Source organism: Netta rufina, assembly GCF_964035555.1.
Source record: "Netta rufina genome assembly, chromosome: 20".
In the NCBI taxonomy this organism is placed as follows: domain Eukaryota; kingdom Metazoa; phylum Chordata; class Aves; order Anseriformes; family Anatidae; genus Netta; species Netta rufina.
In genome coordinates, this window is record NC_140144.1 from 7,529,167 (window position 1) to 7,543,950 (window position 14,784).

The window sequence follows — 14,784 nt, forward strand, 5'->3', positions numbered from 1 at the left end:
GTGCTGTCTTGAACTGTGGAAGCTGAAAAGGAACTACAAAGCGGAGCATGATTTTGGTCTGATCAGAGCCTGCGTAGTCAATTTTAAATGCTATGATAGCTAGGGTTAGGAAGGCCAGGAACAATATCTGAGGAAATTTCCTTCATGTCCCAACACTTGTCATCCTTCAGTCAACGTGGCACCTACTTGGTTTGGAAAACTTTCCAAAACAGTGTTAGCAGATGCTTGTCTTTGCAACACGAAGCACTAAAGGGCAGCTGTGAGCAACTTGGATTTTTCTTTATAATGCTACCTCTGCAGCAGAGCTCCCAAATAAAGCCCAAGATGGCAACAGGCACATTGTGCTGTCTGTGACCCCCTTAGTGCCTGAGAATCTGTGTGACCTCAGCAGGCTTCATTATCATTTTTAAGTTCACCACATTTTGATTCAGCTGGGATGTGATGTCTCCCAAATACAGGCCCCTTCTCCAGAGTGGATTGATGTATTATATAGTGGCATATAGAGTTAGGGGAAGGAAAGAAAGTGCAAAGGAACAGGAGGTTGTGTGAGGAGAAAAAATGTTCCTGAAAGTACTTCCTATTTCATCTGAGCTATCATTCCTTCCTGTGCTCCCTCCTCTATATGAATTCCCTTCTTTCTTTTTAATCCCCTTCTTTTCTTTGCCTGTGTTGCCAAAATCTGGTCATCTTAAGGAAAAAGCTTTCCACAATTTTAGCAAACTGAGAGAGATATGCAAAGGGAACTTGTTTATTCAGAAGTGTCTTCCAGCAGGAAGCAAAGAACAGGTGCTAATTTGCCTGTGGGAGGGGAAAAGAGCAGTCAGATACAGGGAAGACATTGCGTTATTGAGATCCTAAGTTTGTAGTTAACTGTGCTTGAAGAAAAGCACCACAAAAGATGCATATTGGCAGTGGGGAATGGGGGAGGGCCTGCGACTCTGCTGGCCCTCGCTAAGCAGGCTGGAAAGCAAGCTGTGCTCAGCACTGGTATAAAGTCATCGTGCTGGAATTGCAAAGTGCTGTTATAAAAGCAGCACGAGACTATTTCAAATGCCTTTCAATTTTAATTAATTAGGCATCATCACACCCTTGAAAAAAAAAGCTAGATTCTTTTCTGGAAAGAGGGGAAAGACATTTTAGTTTGCAGTTTAAAAAGGAACCATCTGAAAATGGCCACAGCTCAATCTCTCTGCTCCCCCTAGGTTCCCTGAATCGCATTTAATGAAAATGACTTCCTGTTAGCTTTGCAGAGGTCTGGGGAGGAAGGGGGTGTTTATTCAAGTTGGGATATTGTCAATACACCAAACTAGGTGCAAAATGAAGGTTGTCCTCCTTTATATCTCTATCTGCAAACAGCTAAGGAGTCAAAACAGGCATAAAGGAAACTGTTCTCTGTGGTGTGTACTGGTTGGTGATGGTGAGAGAACCTGCACGAATCCAGCAGAGCCTGGTCAGTGTAGCTAAGGCACGATGAATGACCGTTTCTGTAGCCTGTGATGTGCAAGGGAGACATCATGAGGGTCCTGCAAACACTGATTCTTTGGTGCATAGACCAGGCAATTTCAATGGGATCAGCTGGGGTGAGGGAACTTTAGTGATAAGCCTGGTGTGAATGTCAGACACACTTCTGAGTCCTTACTGAGAGGCTTTTGCTGCTCTGCATCATGTCCTTCAAACGTGGTTGTTCACACCTCCAGCTTTGGGGACTGAGTGGCTATTTCTCAGAAAGAAGTCTGAGAAAGTCTGTAAAATCCTGTTTTGGGTAGCTTGCCTGAGATTTGTATCTGTGATTAGAACCTGATTACTCCTGATTATTCCCTGCTCTCACCACAATGCCCGTGAAAGCAACCATGTGTGGTACAGCTCCTGCTGCTGGGATATGACTTTTAGGAGGAGAGAGGAAATAACAGCAAGGGAGAGCGGAGTGTCAAAGGCTATCTGACAGGACTAACTCTTCAGAACTTGGATCTCTAGTATTCATTTCACTGATTTTAATCAGCCACCTGATTAAAGGCAGAAAGCAGGAGAAGCATGAACTTCCATCCCTTAAAAGGCATGTCTACCAGGTGGTTTCCAGGGACTTTTCAGTTTCCCATTGTGATTTTCTGTGTCATTCAGGTGCTTCTTTCTGACATGCTTACTCCCCTGCACTTGTACACAATCTTTGTTACTAATTGAGGTCTGAGCTTCAGGGTGGACTGAAGGTGGGTTTTGGGAAATGGCTGCCCTAGCTGGTTCATCCTCGGGTGCCCTCTTCTCAGAGAGAGCACTTCTACCACTCACATTATGCAGCATGTGCCGCGGCAGCTTCTCAGTGTGGTACAGCCACTCCTTCATGCAGTCTAGAACGATGGGGATGAGGCTCACCACACCTCCGTAATGGTTCTTGGCCTCATCACAGCTCAGGTGGTTCACAACATCGTGGGGATATCTGCGGCACAGAAGGACACAGTCAGCAGAGCAGCCCAAGCAGCGCAACCCTGGTGTTCAAGAGCATGTACAAACACTTGCCCCACAGAAATTAACCCTACACAGAGCAGGAACAGGAGGGAGGAAGAGATTGTAGGATATCCCCCGTTGGAAGGGATCCGGAAGGATCAAACTGCCTCATCAATGCACGTGACCTCAGGGTACTGACCTGCCTGTGTATGACCTTCCAGGCCCCAGTAAAATGAACAAATACACAGATAAATTCCTTTGTGTGAGTGGAGGTTGGCAATGTTTTCACAACAGCTGGATCTGTAAACTGGGTAGCGCCTTTTATCCTCGCTAAAGCCAGAGAGGTGTTACAAGAGAAACCAACAGAGAAGCCAAGTAGGAATGTTCTTGTTCCCTCAATCGCCTCAAGGAGACCAAGCTGATGGCAAGACCTACTTAGCTCGGATGGTGCTCAGATCGTTGCTGTGGCTAAGGAGCAGCTTGCATCTTTCCAAAATGCCGTTGGTGGTGCTGTTACCAGGATGCACGGCCTCCAGCTTGTGGCAGAGCTTGCTGAGGTCGTTACAGATGCTCAGGAACATGTTGAGGATACGCCTGTCTGTGGAATTGTTACAGTAATGGTCCATGTAGGACTGTACCTGTGGAGGACATAGGGAAAGACAGGGTCATGCACATTAAATTACATTTTGATGTACTGCAAAGTTGCTCAGGTTAGCGACGAGAAGCTGCTTTCTCTTGTGACTCTGAGGGAGTCCCTCTTTGAAGAAGTGTGGGACTGCTGCAGCCAAAAGCACAGCTCTTCTCCGAGCGTTGCAGAGAGAGATTGGATGTCAGCAGAGTTTTGTCTCCTCTGCCACAGCTGCTTGCATTGAGTGGGGTGGGAGGTGGGGGCAGTGGCCAAGCTGCAAGTGGTTTGGAGTAATAGCGTGGATGTGCTCGCATACGTGCGCGTTCTCCGTGGCTCTTTATTTGGTACCACTAGATGTGAATGCAAAATTAAAACCATTTAACTTAAATTGTCCTTACCAACCAGTTATAGCAATGATATTCTCTATTTCCCTGGAATGTTTTTGTTGTTTTTGTTACCCAGAGTGAATGGCATTGTATGACAAGACGTTATGCCAAGAGATTAAGTCCCTTCTCCAAAGGCATTGCAGCCACTTCAGGCATGAGTGGTCGGAATACAAAGCACGGCGCGGCTGGTTGGCAGTCCTGCCTGGACTCGAACACCTTTAGTGCTTTCTGTAAGATTTCAGGATAAGAACAGAGGAACAGTTCCAGCACTGGAACAGCCTGTGCATACAGAAAAGCCATGCAATGCACTTGGGCAAATTCTCAGCAGGTTTGTAAGAAAAATAAAAAAGGCCCCTACGGGTCCATTTCCACTACAGATTTCTCCTCCTGCTCTGCTCACGGTGCGTTGTGTCCGTGTGAGTGGCAGGATTTTTTTTATTGTTGCTGTGTGCAGAAATAGTCCTAAAGAGAATAGCATTTTAGCCTGGTTGTTCAGTGATAGGATTACAGGACTCCTTTCTGTCAGTACCAACAGAAGGGAGTTAATGCACCTGCATACCCAGGATGGGGACCAGGACAACATGAGCAATGGCTGGCAAGGATCGCACAGGTCTGCATTAGCTGCTTGCTGGCTCCTGAGCTGCAGCCCAGGGGATTCAGGGAGAGCTCCTACACTGGACAAATGCCCTGAGCACAGCCACGCTCTGCAGCACAGGGACCTGCTGGGTCATCTGAGTCTGTGGATGAAGCAAGTGACTGAGGAATTTTTCTCACAAAACCACCGGGGATTTGCCTTCGTACCCTATCCCCTGCAGAAGTCTTTAAGGAGCTGTTGCTATTTCCTGTCTGGTTGCATCCCCGGTGAAATTTCTCTGGGAGTGGTTCGGTTCCTGCACAAGGGATCAGCAGTGTGTGCTGCACCAGTTCTTCCTCCTTCTCCCCAGTACCTTGCTCTTTTCCTTTTTCCACCCTCCCCCTAAGGCAGCAAGGTTATACCCTTAGGGCTCTCCGTGCAGTATGGTTTGCCACCACTAAGCTCACGTTACCACGTCACAGAGGATGCTGTGGATCAGTTAATTGCAGAAGTAGTTACCCATGAGGTCTCGCCCCCACAAAAAGCAGGCCTTCCATCCCTGCCAAGAAAGAGAGTCCAAGCCTGCTCCATCCTTCTGAAGTATCAGCACGTTTGAGACATAATAATGCAATATGAAACCTCAGTGCCTATTTTTGGAAGAAAATGGATCCGTTTTATGTCTGTCCAGATCCTCTTCAATGTTATGAATGAAGCCCGTATGTTAGAATTGAGTCAGCCCTCAGAAAAGACAAGCAGCTCACTTCTGTTTCTTCATCCTAATCAGTGCTCGGCTTTCACTCTGACTTGGGCACGCATCTGGGTTCTGAGCCTGGGTTCTGCTTTCTTACATCCACAATTCTCATTTTATCCTGATATTTCTTCCCCCTTTGTCTTCCAGTGGTATTAGTTCTTTGCACTACTTAAAACATCCTGTGTTATAAAAATTCCAAGACAATTCACTTACCAGCCCAGAAAACACCTAGCCCACCTGGGAGTTTCAGCCCTCGATCCATCATCCTATGTCGGTAACACAGCCATTATTTTTAATAAGCACTATAGAAAGATACAGCAGCACCAATACCGGGGGGAAGAGGCGAGCATGCTGCTTACTGCGAGTTAAGGATTACAGAGTCCGTATGTGGCTGGGGAAGGAGGCTTGGTTTGATTGTGTCTTGTACCCTGCATTTCTGGCTACGCCATGGAACTGAAATGACAGTATTAAACTCAACCCTAAAGTGATACTGAACGATGTAATTCCTTCTCTGTAACCAGGAAAGTCTCATGCAGTCATTTCTCTCCCCTACTTAATCTTTTGCCACGGGTTTGCAGAGCTACACACAGATGTCAGAAGCAAGTTGTGTTGCATCTTCCCTTAGTAAAAACATTTATTCATCGCCGAACTAGACCCAAGCGTCTGGCAGCATTGCCTTGTTCTCTGTGCCCACCAGCAGAGAACTTTGTGCCGAGTGCTCTGTACCTGGCCGATGCTCGCCACGGGTCTGATCACGTCGTGTGCATTCTCTCGGGTGTGTTGCAGCGCTGCGATAAACGTGAACTGCTGCTGCAGGAAGAGCTTGTAGTGCTGTTCTACGGTTCTTAGAGCCTCCTTTACCTCGTTCATGTTTCCCCCACCTGGATTCTGGTAGAGAAGGAGAGAAAGGGAGCTACTTTGTAGCAATTATGCGATTTTACATGTGTAATTCTATCTTTCACTTCAGTTGGAATTGTGGAGCTAAGTAGAAAAGTTTATTAAAATAAAAAAAACGCAGGAAAAGATAAAATATGTCGTGCCAAAGCCCTGCCAGCCAGTCAGTGAGGCAGTAACGATGCTGCAAAAAGAGGCAGAGAGCCCAGAGGGCCCCTGGCAGTCAGACGCCACAAAACCCTGGCGGCTCTGCTCTAAACATAACCACAGCGCGCTGAGAGGCCCGTGGGGGTGGGAAACACCTCCCTTATCCCATCCGAAGCTACCGGCCGGGCCCTCACCGCTTGGCTTCCCTCAGGGAACCCCCCCGGGCCCCGGCACCCTCCGGCCTCCGCCGGCCCCGAGCCCTCGGGGGAGCCCCCCGAGCCCCCCAGGGACCCCTCAGCGGACCGGGGGGGGCCTCTCCCCTCTCCCCGGCTCCCTACCGGCCGAGGCAGCCCCGCGGGGCCGGGGCCGGGACCGGGACCGGGCCGGGGCCGGGCCTGGATCCGCTCCCCCCGAGCTCGGCGGCGCCGCCGTCTCCTTGGCAACCGACGCCGCCGTCTCCCTAGCAACCGCCGTCGCCTCTCGATGACGTCATCGCTCCCCCCCGCGCGCGTCGCTTGGTGATGACGTCACTCCTTAGCAACGCGGCGCCGGTTGTTAAGGGAGGCCATGGACGCCCCCGGCCCGCCGTGGTTGCCGTCGGCGGGAGCCTACGCCGAGCAGCGGGGGCTGTGGCGGCTCCTGCAGGTGAACGGCGCCGGGCCCCCGGGTGAGGGGCACCGGGCTCGTGTGAGGAGGCCGGGGGCAGGGTGTCCCGGTGGCCTCCTGCCCCACTCCGGCCGCAAAAGGCACCGGGGAGAGGATTGAGGGGGAGCCGGGGCCTGTCTGTAGGGCCAAAAGCAGCCTCCGGGATCTGCAAGGGGAGTCCCAGCCCCAGAGGAATCCGAGCTGTGTGCCGCGGGTCTGGAGAGCGCACTTTGGTCGAGGGCACGGGCTGGGGCTGCTCTGGGATGAAGCCGAGGGGGGTCAGCCCCTGTGGGGACTGGTGCTGACCCCTCGCCCTTCCAGCTCGGGCTTTGTGAGGCCTTCTTCAAATCTCCCTGGAAAACAAAAGCTTATTTTCCCTTCCTTCTCCTCCTCCTTTCTCTTCCTCTATTTTTTTCCCCACGTAATTCCAAGGCCATTTGCTATGAGCACTGTGGCTTTATTTTATTTTATTTTATTTTATTTTATTTTATTTTATTTTATTTTATTTTATTTTATTTTATTTTATTTTATTTTATTTTATTTTATTTTATTTTATTTTATTTTATTTTATTTTTCATGTATTTTTCACATTGTGAGGCACTGGAAGCAGCTGCAGGACCTCATGCTGTGTAAAATGCTTATGGGATTTACGAGGAGTGTTCTTTTCCCTTTATACTTCAGCTGTGTTGTGGCAATAGAACAGTACAAACAGAGCTTGAAATTATTGTCCTACACTTAAACATTGACAAAACTCAAAATGCAAAACCAAAAACACGAGACCCAAGATGTGAACCTCCCCCAGAGATTAATGGAATTGCTCGTGTAAAATTAAACCAGGCTTAGCAGAAGTGAATGAAATTAAGCAGGTGTGTATGTGGTGGTGGGACGTGGGTGCGGAATAGTGAGAGTATCAATCATGGTCAGCCTGAACAATTTGGCATTGTGATAAGACCAAATTTTCTAGCTTTGTTATTTTTAAAGCCACTGATAATTGTAGTGCCAAGTTCAGATTTCTTAGTTTAAATCAACAATGCTGGAAAGTAATCATTTTAAAATGAACTTTCAATAAAAATATAAATTTTATACTTTAGGCTATTTGCTACTCAGGCTTGGAAGCATCAGAATTTGCATGTGAAACAGTTCATAAACAAAATAGAGTGGTTTAATTATTCTCATGAAGTGAATGAAGCAGAAAAGGAAATTAGACCAATAAAAGGCGATCGGTTGGCTAGAGTGTAACATTTCATGGAGTACACAGACTTTGTAGAATTTACTTTCAAATATAAAAGTGTTATGACTGATTTTTAGGAAAAAAATCCTATTCCAGTGTAAGCAGTTCTGTAGATAATCTAAGTGAGAACGTTAGCTGCTGTTTGATGTTTAGTTTTAATTACAGAATCCTTGGCTGTGCTGAAATGTTTTATAAGAAAATCAATGGAGTTAGTGTTTCTTAGTGTTATTCCTTTCCCTGCCTGTAAAGCTGCAGTCATTGCTGAAATCAGCAGCAGGATCTCTGCTGGTATCAGTGGGAGCTAAGCAAGGCCCCATATAACCTCAAACATTTAATAAGAAAATTGAATCCAAAGCAGTCGTTCAGAGAAAGGCTTTAAACCCTTCTCCCCCCACACTAGTTTTCATGCAGGAGGAAGACCAACAGGGTTAAAGAAGTGAGGTGTGCTGCTTTTGTGGTTTCGATTGGTTGTGGGCTTTGTGTGTTTTCTGCAAGTCTCATCTATCCTGCGGTCCTCTAGGCTGGTTGGAAACTTGTGGGAATGTGCTTGAGAAAGAGGTTTAACTTGTCCCGAAGAGATGCTGGTTTAAGCTGGCTGGTTTTGAAACTGCTTGTATGGTTTTTGTCAGTGCTGCCTCAACCCTTACCTACACCAGACTGCCCAAGCCAAACCTTTCTGGTGTCTGTATGTATCATAATTAAGCTAAAGAAAATAGGTTTGTTTGTTTGTTTGTTTGTTTTTTCTTGGCATTTTTAAACTCTTTTACTTATTTTTTTTCAGCCTCTACTAAAGGTTTCATGTTCTCTATTCTGTTTATTGAAAGGGACTTAAGAAAATGAATTAGCATTTATAAACTCTTTAAGATCCTCATAATTACATTGTCTTAAATTGCAATATATCATGACTATCGTGACACATAGCTATGTTAAATTTTCCTCTAACATTACCCATTTATTTTCAGAACATGGTTGAAGAACTGTTGATTCATAAGCCAGATGATCCCATTCAGTTTATGATAGACCATTTAAAGCAAAATAATGATGATGGTAAGTGAAAACAGAGAGACCACAGACACTTCAACTCGTATTTGTAAACAGCTGCTTAGAAACTGCACTTCAGTTGGCAAATGATGGATACAACTTTTCAGACCACGTCTTGAGAAAAAAAAAAAAGTGAGCATTTTGGGATAGTTATAAATAAGATGCTTTTTAATTTCCTTTTTTTTTTTTTTTTAGTTGGTAATCTAATAAAAAATGCACTTTAACAGTTATAACAATGCAACCCTCTAAGGGAATAACAAAGAGTTCTAGTGTATCAATTATTAATGCATTCTGTGCCCCATCTGATATTTCCTGTTGTCTTTAAGCTCACTAATTACTCCTTTTGTCAGGTGTAAATTTGGTTTCCCATCCTACCTGGGCTGGCAGATTCTCTGTTTTTTGATTAGTTAGTTACTAGCTGTTGTTAATGAGTTCCACTGCTCAGTGGCATCCTAGATGAAGGAACAGTGAGTGTGCCTGCACACATGTATAACAAAACCTGGTAAATTGAATAGGAAGTCTCTATTCTGCACAATAAAAGCATGTAGGCTCAATCAAATTATTTGATTTACAAACTGTTCACCCTTAGGCAGATTATATTTGGATATGCACAACTGAACTATAATTTTTGTTCTGCATGAGCTGTCAGGAACAGCTGGTGTCATGTTGCTTTGATGTTTCTTTAAAACCATAGTAAACCATTATGAAAGTTCTGCTGCAGCATCAATGAAATCATTATCACTGGAGGTGCTGTGAGCTCTTTATACATAGCGGTACTGATCAGATGGATGTAGATTGAAGTACTGCTAAGTATCCAAAAAAAAAAAAAATCAAATTCTGCAAATTATGTCCATCCCTTTCTGATGTGGGCAGCGTGTGGAATCAATCTATTTTATAGACCCGTGGAAAATTTGCAGAAGAATTTCAGTTTGGTAGAATGCAGATAAAATTTCTTCACATTAATCTAACATTTGTCCTTAAGCCCCACAGTATCATTTGCACAGAATTAGGCAGGTTTTGATTTCGTGACTTCAGTACTTGGAGGCTAAAGATAGAACTACAGCAGCTGTTTGTCAAGAGAAAAATGTTGTCTGCTTTTGGTCTGGAAAAAAAATCTATTAAGAAAGGGAAGGCACTCCAATTAAAATTAGAGCCTAAATGTTGTTTTAGAAATAAATTATATGGAAAATAATGTAACAGAAATCTGTAACTGAGTTGATTTTACTTTTTGATCATGGCAGAAGGTGCTGACTATTTAGAAGAAAAAAACCCTTATTAGAGCCATCAGTAAAGCAATGAATTTTCATGATCTTGCCTTGCTAGACAGCTTTAGCCCTAGAGAAAATTTCAAACAGAGATGTGTGGAAAAGAAGTATTGCATCTATCCCAGGTGTGAAGTTAGAAAACCTTTTTAATTAATAATAGGATCTAATGTACTCTTAAAAATATAAACAACTCTTATGATGATTATAGCTTACAACTGTCTTGAAAAGCTCCTAGGTCAAAAGTGTGCCTGAGTGTTTGTACTCAGTGCTCTGTGCTATTGTTCTTTCATGTGATCCTTCTGAAAACCTTAAAAAGCCTATGAAGATTGATAATTCTTTAATATACAAAGATGCTAGTTTTCTACATTTTATCTTGGTTTGTGTTAGCAAAGAGCGCTTTCCAGATCCAAGTGACATTTCTGTGAGTTCTTGCTTTACTCTTATACCTCTGAAGAAATGTAACAAAGTTCTGCAAGAATGTTCATGATGTGCTATGAAGTTTTCCTCTTTGACAAAGGATTTTACTCACAACTTAAACATTTTTTTACATTAATATTAATCATAGACCCTTTTGGACTAAAATGGAACTCAGTGAGTCCAGCTGTTATTTTACATTTTCCCAGGATTAATTTTATTATTATTATTACTGAAAGCATCCTTGAATGTTAAAACTTAAGAATGCTTGGAAAAGAAAATTCTGTAACATCTCGTCAAGTCTAAGCGTGGAATGGAATATGATTTGTTAATGAAGAAGTAATTTTGCAGATTTTCCTCACTTCATTTAGCTGCTGGTCCAGACCTTCGGTATTAAAGACTGACCGTTTGCTGATTGGAGGGGGTTAAACATTACATACAGTGGTGTCCTGGTTGTGCCCTTGTGTCATATGTTTAGGGAGAATGCTTTAGAAGAGTCTTACAAGTGTGCAAATGAGAAAATCAGTGAATTACACTGCCCCATCTGCTGCAAGCCACTAAGCAGAGAGAAAACCAGATTTAGTACAAAGTGAGCATTTACAGTAGCCCTGGGCAATATTAAAGCATGATATGGTGTATATAATGGTATGTTTCGTTTTTTATCAAACGTTTGTCCAAGAAAGCTGTGTATTAAAGCTTCAATACCTAAGGGTTTTCTTGTGAATTTTAAATCATGCTCCTAGTTAAACCTCAAAAGGATCTGTGGATGGAAAGGTTTTTTGATTTTCTTTGAAGTGGTTTGAAGAAGTTGATTAGTGTTGGCACCCGAGCACTCTTTTATGACGCTGTTTATAAATAATTCCTAAGTATCGGGCTGGAGTTTCAAGGTGTTAGATTAGAAAAAAAAAACCTAGGATTTAATCACATTACATTTGAAAGAAATTAGGTGATAAAAACAGCTGATGTATCCTTTTAAAGTATTTTTCTACATTGTGTACTAGTTCTGTTGCACTTGCAAGAACCAATAAGGGGGAGTTTTTCTTAAACCTTCCAAGTCAGATAACTTTGTAAAGATGAATCTGTAATTTGGGTTTCATGTATGTTTAAAAATTGCACCTGCCCAATAACTGTTAAGTGCAAGGAAAGCCTTATAAAAATACATTTCACATCCTTCCCTGTCTGCTGTCGTCAGACACTGTATCTCTCTTGGTTATCAAGAGCTGAAGAGAAGCTAGTAGATCCCTCCTTTGTTTTGACCTATGTTACTCCCAGTAAATAATCATCAGTCCCCTCTGTATATAGTCTGTTCTATTTTGTGTGTTTGTTTTTTTCCCCAAGTATAATGGTAAAACATCAAAGGTATTAATATAAAATGAGGGTTCAAGGAATTGCAACTCAAGGTGTGTTCATGCAAAAAGTCCCAAATATTTTTGTAGGAGTTACTCCATTTTCCCTTGTTTTATCTTGCCTCTTATTCATTCCCATCTTACAAATTCCATCTTATTCATTGCCATCTTACAATGGTAAGATTAAGAATTTCTCAGAACTGGGATGCATTTTTCCCCACCTTGCTGCCTTGGGGAAGGGAAGAGAGAGAGACATGCATTAGGACACAGCATAAAGGGAGGATGAAAATGACTTTTAATGATGACTTGAGAACATGAAGGTAGCTGTCAAAGGGTAGAGAAAGAGTGCCTAATTTTGCAGTGTTTAAATCTTCTCTGAACCCTGACACAACCTATTTAGTTGAAATTAAAACATGAAGTTTTGTGGTTCCTTTTTTTTTGTGATGGGAGCCAAAAGCTTTGCCAAAAAGTATGTTTACTACAGTACTGAGTAAGGAGAATGAGAGAAGAAATTAGGTGATAGTCCCATCCAACCTCAACCACTCTATGATTATGATAATTGTCACTTTCAAATAGTCCTGCATGTGCAAGCTATTTTTTTTTCACAATATATATCTGGTCTGAATTAATCTTTTAGGAGTAAAAGCCAAACTGAGATAAGAAAATATTAATATCTTATGAATATTTCTTATTCATATCTATATCTTATGGTTCACCCAGTAAACTATCTGTTTGAATTGGTAGACAAATATAGATATATGCTTAAATGATATGTTTAGTCAGGGTATCAATCTCATTAACCATGGAGATTACAGTATGACCCAGCTGGCACTGACTTAGTGTTTGCCTTTTTTTTCTCCTCGGTGGAGCCCAATCATGAAGTTTCCATTCAGGCAAATTTCCAACTGAAATTCTTGTTTCATTGTGATTTCATTTATATTGTGCAATGGGATAGTGGGAAGGTGATTGGATTTTTGCTGTTCTACATCTTAGCATTCACTTCTCATTTCATAGCTCCAAGAATTTGTATACTCGGTCCACCTGCTTCTGGGAAAACTACAATTGTAAGTATGCTCTTCCAGTGTTACAATACTGTCCACTTACCTTTTTACTTTCTACTGAGCTCAGCACTTGGGAAAGTTTTATTCTGAGAAAATGGTTTTCAGAATTGGTGAAGTGATAGAAGGCAAGTTGAAGGACAGCATTCGTAGGGATATGCCTGTATTTTGCAGTACAAGTTAAATGGAAATGTTTCAAGTGAGCTATGCAAGAACTTGCCCAGGTAGTGGTAGTGATGCTGCTGTAATGCAATGGAACTCCACGTGCTTTGTTTATCCAGCTTTTTAGAAGGATTAATTAACCTGGGAGGAGTACCATAAGTACGTGTTTGTGGAGTTCCTATATTGCTGATTGCTTTGTTTGCATGGCCAGTTGTCTCTCCTGTCCACTGGCACAACTTAATTGAAAATCTTGAAGTTGTATTTGAACCACAGAGAAAGCTAACAACAGAAATTTCACAGATGGTGGTGGCGTGCACATGCTAGGAAGACTCCTTTCTTCTTTAAAATCCATGTTATACTACAGTAGATGAAAAAAAGCCTCACTCAAAGCTGTAGACTCTTGAACATCTTTGTATGAAACTGTTTAAAGTTACACATATAGTCTGTCTGTTTAAACACTCTGTCTTTCTGTAGTATCCTGAAAAAAACTGCTTTATTTTCTTTTCAAATATTTCATCCTGTATTATTTTTTTTCTTCCCTCAGGCAATGCGGCTCTGTAAACATTTGGATGCCATACGTATCTCTCAGGAGACTTTGTTACTCGAGGAAACATTAGCGCTGACAAAGGAAGCAAAGGAATATAAAGAAAGGAAACAGGTGTGTAAGAGGGTATAATAATGGTAGTTCTCATGCCACTGAAGAAGAATTATATGGCATTCCCATGATTTCCACTGCTATGAGTTGAGCAGATCAGAGTAAATATTCCTGTATCTATGGTGGTTTGTACATTGGTTTATGTCTATGTAGGTGCAGGGTCCTTCAGAGAAGGGTAACCTCTGATAGATAAGAGGATATGAACAAAGATAAAAATGTGTCCAGGCATAGAATTAGGGCCCGGAAAGAAATAAAATGTACAGTAAGCTTGCAGACGAGTGGTGAAATTGAGGAAAGTCCGGGAATGCACAATGCCATTTAAAGAATGTTTCATTATATCATTAAACAAAGCATCTGCTGGTTTCCACATATTTGGTAATCTCAATAAAATAAGCATTAATCTCTGAGTCTTTTTTCAGTACAAAATGCTATGGAAAATATGTACACAAAGAACATTTTTGGATTTGTCAGGGCTACTTAGTTGTGCATATTTGATTTCTCTGTATCATGACACAAATAACTTTGTGCATTAACTCAAAACTAATCGACAATCCAGTCAGTTATTGAAAACTGTATAAGCTTTCAAGCTGAGGCAGTAGCAGCAGACTGAGATCACTCAGCACCTGGGTAGAATCAGAAGCATCTTTGCTTCTGATTCCTGCCCATTTAGCTGATTCATTTCTCCAGATGTCAGGGTGTTCCATGGGTAACAGAATGGAAGGAGTTTGGTTTTCTGTGACCATCCCTAGCAAGTCTACTAGTTAGAGTTGATTTATTCTACTTCGTGACCTACTTTCATAAAAATTGAAAGAATTTCATGTCTGTAAGAATTCTACACTCTGCTAAACTTGATTTAAATTGGCCAGATTTGGAATTTGCTGAGATGGTAGATAGTGTAATTTCATATTTTGTTTCTTTCGAAAACTAGGCTGAAAACAGAATAGTGTTTATTACACTGACTTAATGAGTGAAGTTTGGAGATAGCTCAAGTGATATATTTAAAGATCTGAGAGTTCATTGAACTTACTGAACTTACTGGCAAAAAGGTTTGCTTTTGGCTGGGATGGTAGAAAATGATTCTTACTGAGAATATGTACTTTGAAATCTTAGTTCTAATTATTAAAGATCATTTTACTATATTCATAAAT

At 42.3% G+C, this 14,784-nt stretch overlaps 2 protein-coding genes across 2 annotated transcripts in view; one reads left to right on the top strand and one right to left on the bottom strand.

The window, feature by feature from the left end:
- Positions 1 to 2,046: 2,046 nt before the first annotated feature.
- On the bottom strand, positions 2,047 to 5,648 carry SPACA9 (sperm acrosome associated 9; the record flags this gene model as incomplete). Its single annotated transcript, XM_084298979.1, has 3 exons — positions 2,047 to 2,431; positions 2,875 to 3,077; positions 5,505 to 5,648. The coding sequence occupies 3 exons, from the start codon at positions 5,646 to 5,648 to the stop codon at positions 2,047 to 2,049; spliced, it is 732 nt and encodes a 243-aa protein (XP_084155105.1).
- Positions 5,649 to 6,386: 738 nt separating this feature from the next.
- Positions 6,387 to 14,784, top strand: part of AK8 (adenylate kinase 8) — a gene marked incomplete at both ends in the record, with an annotated part of 68,279 nt that continues 59,881 nt past the window's right edge. The window contains 4 exons of the mRNA XM_084298765.1: positions 6,387 to 6,464; positions 8,658 to 8,742; positions 12,755 to 12,825; positions 13,526 to 13,639. Of these exons, the coding sequence (XP_084154891.1) occupies positions 6,387 to 6,464; positions 8,658 to 8,742; positions 12,755 to 12,825; positions 13,526 to 13,639 (348 nt within the window). The remainder of the gene's footprint in view (positions 6,465 to 8,657; positions 8,743 to 12,754; positions 12,826 to 13,525; positions 13,640 to 14,784) is intronic.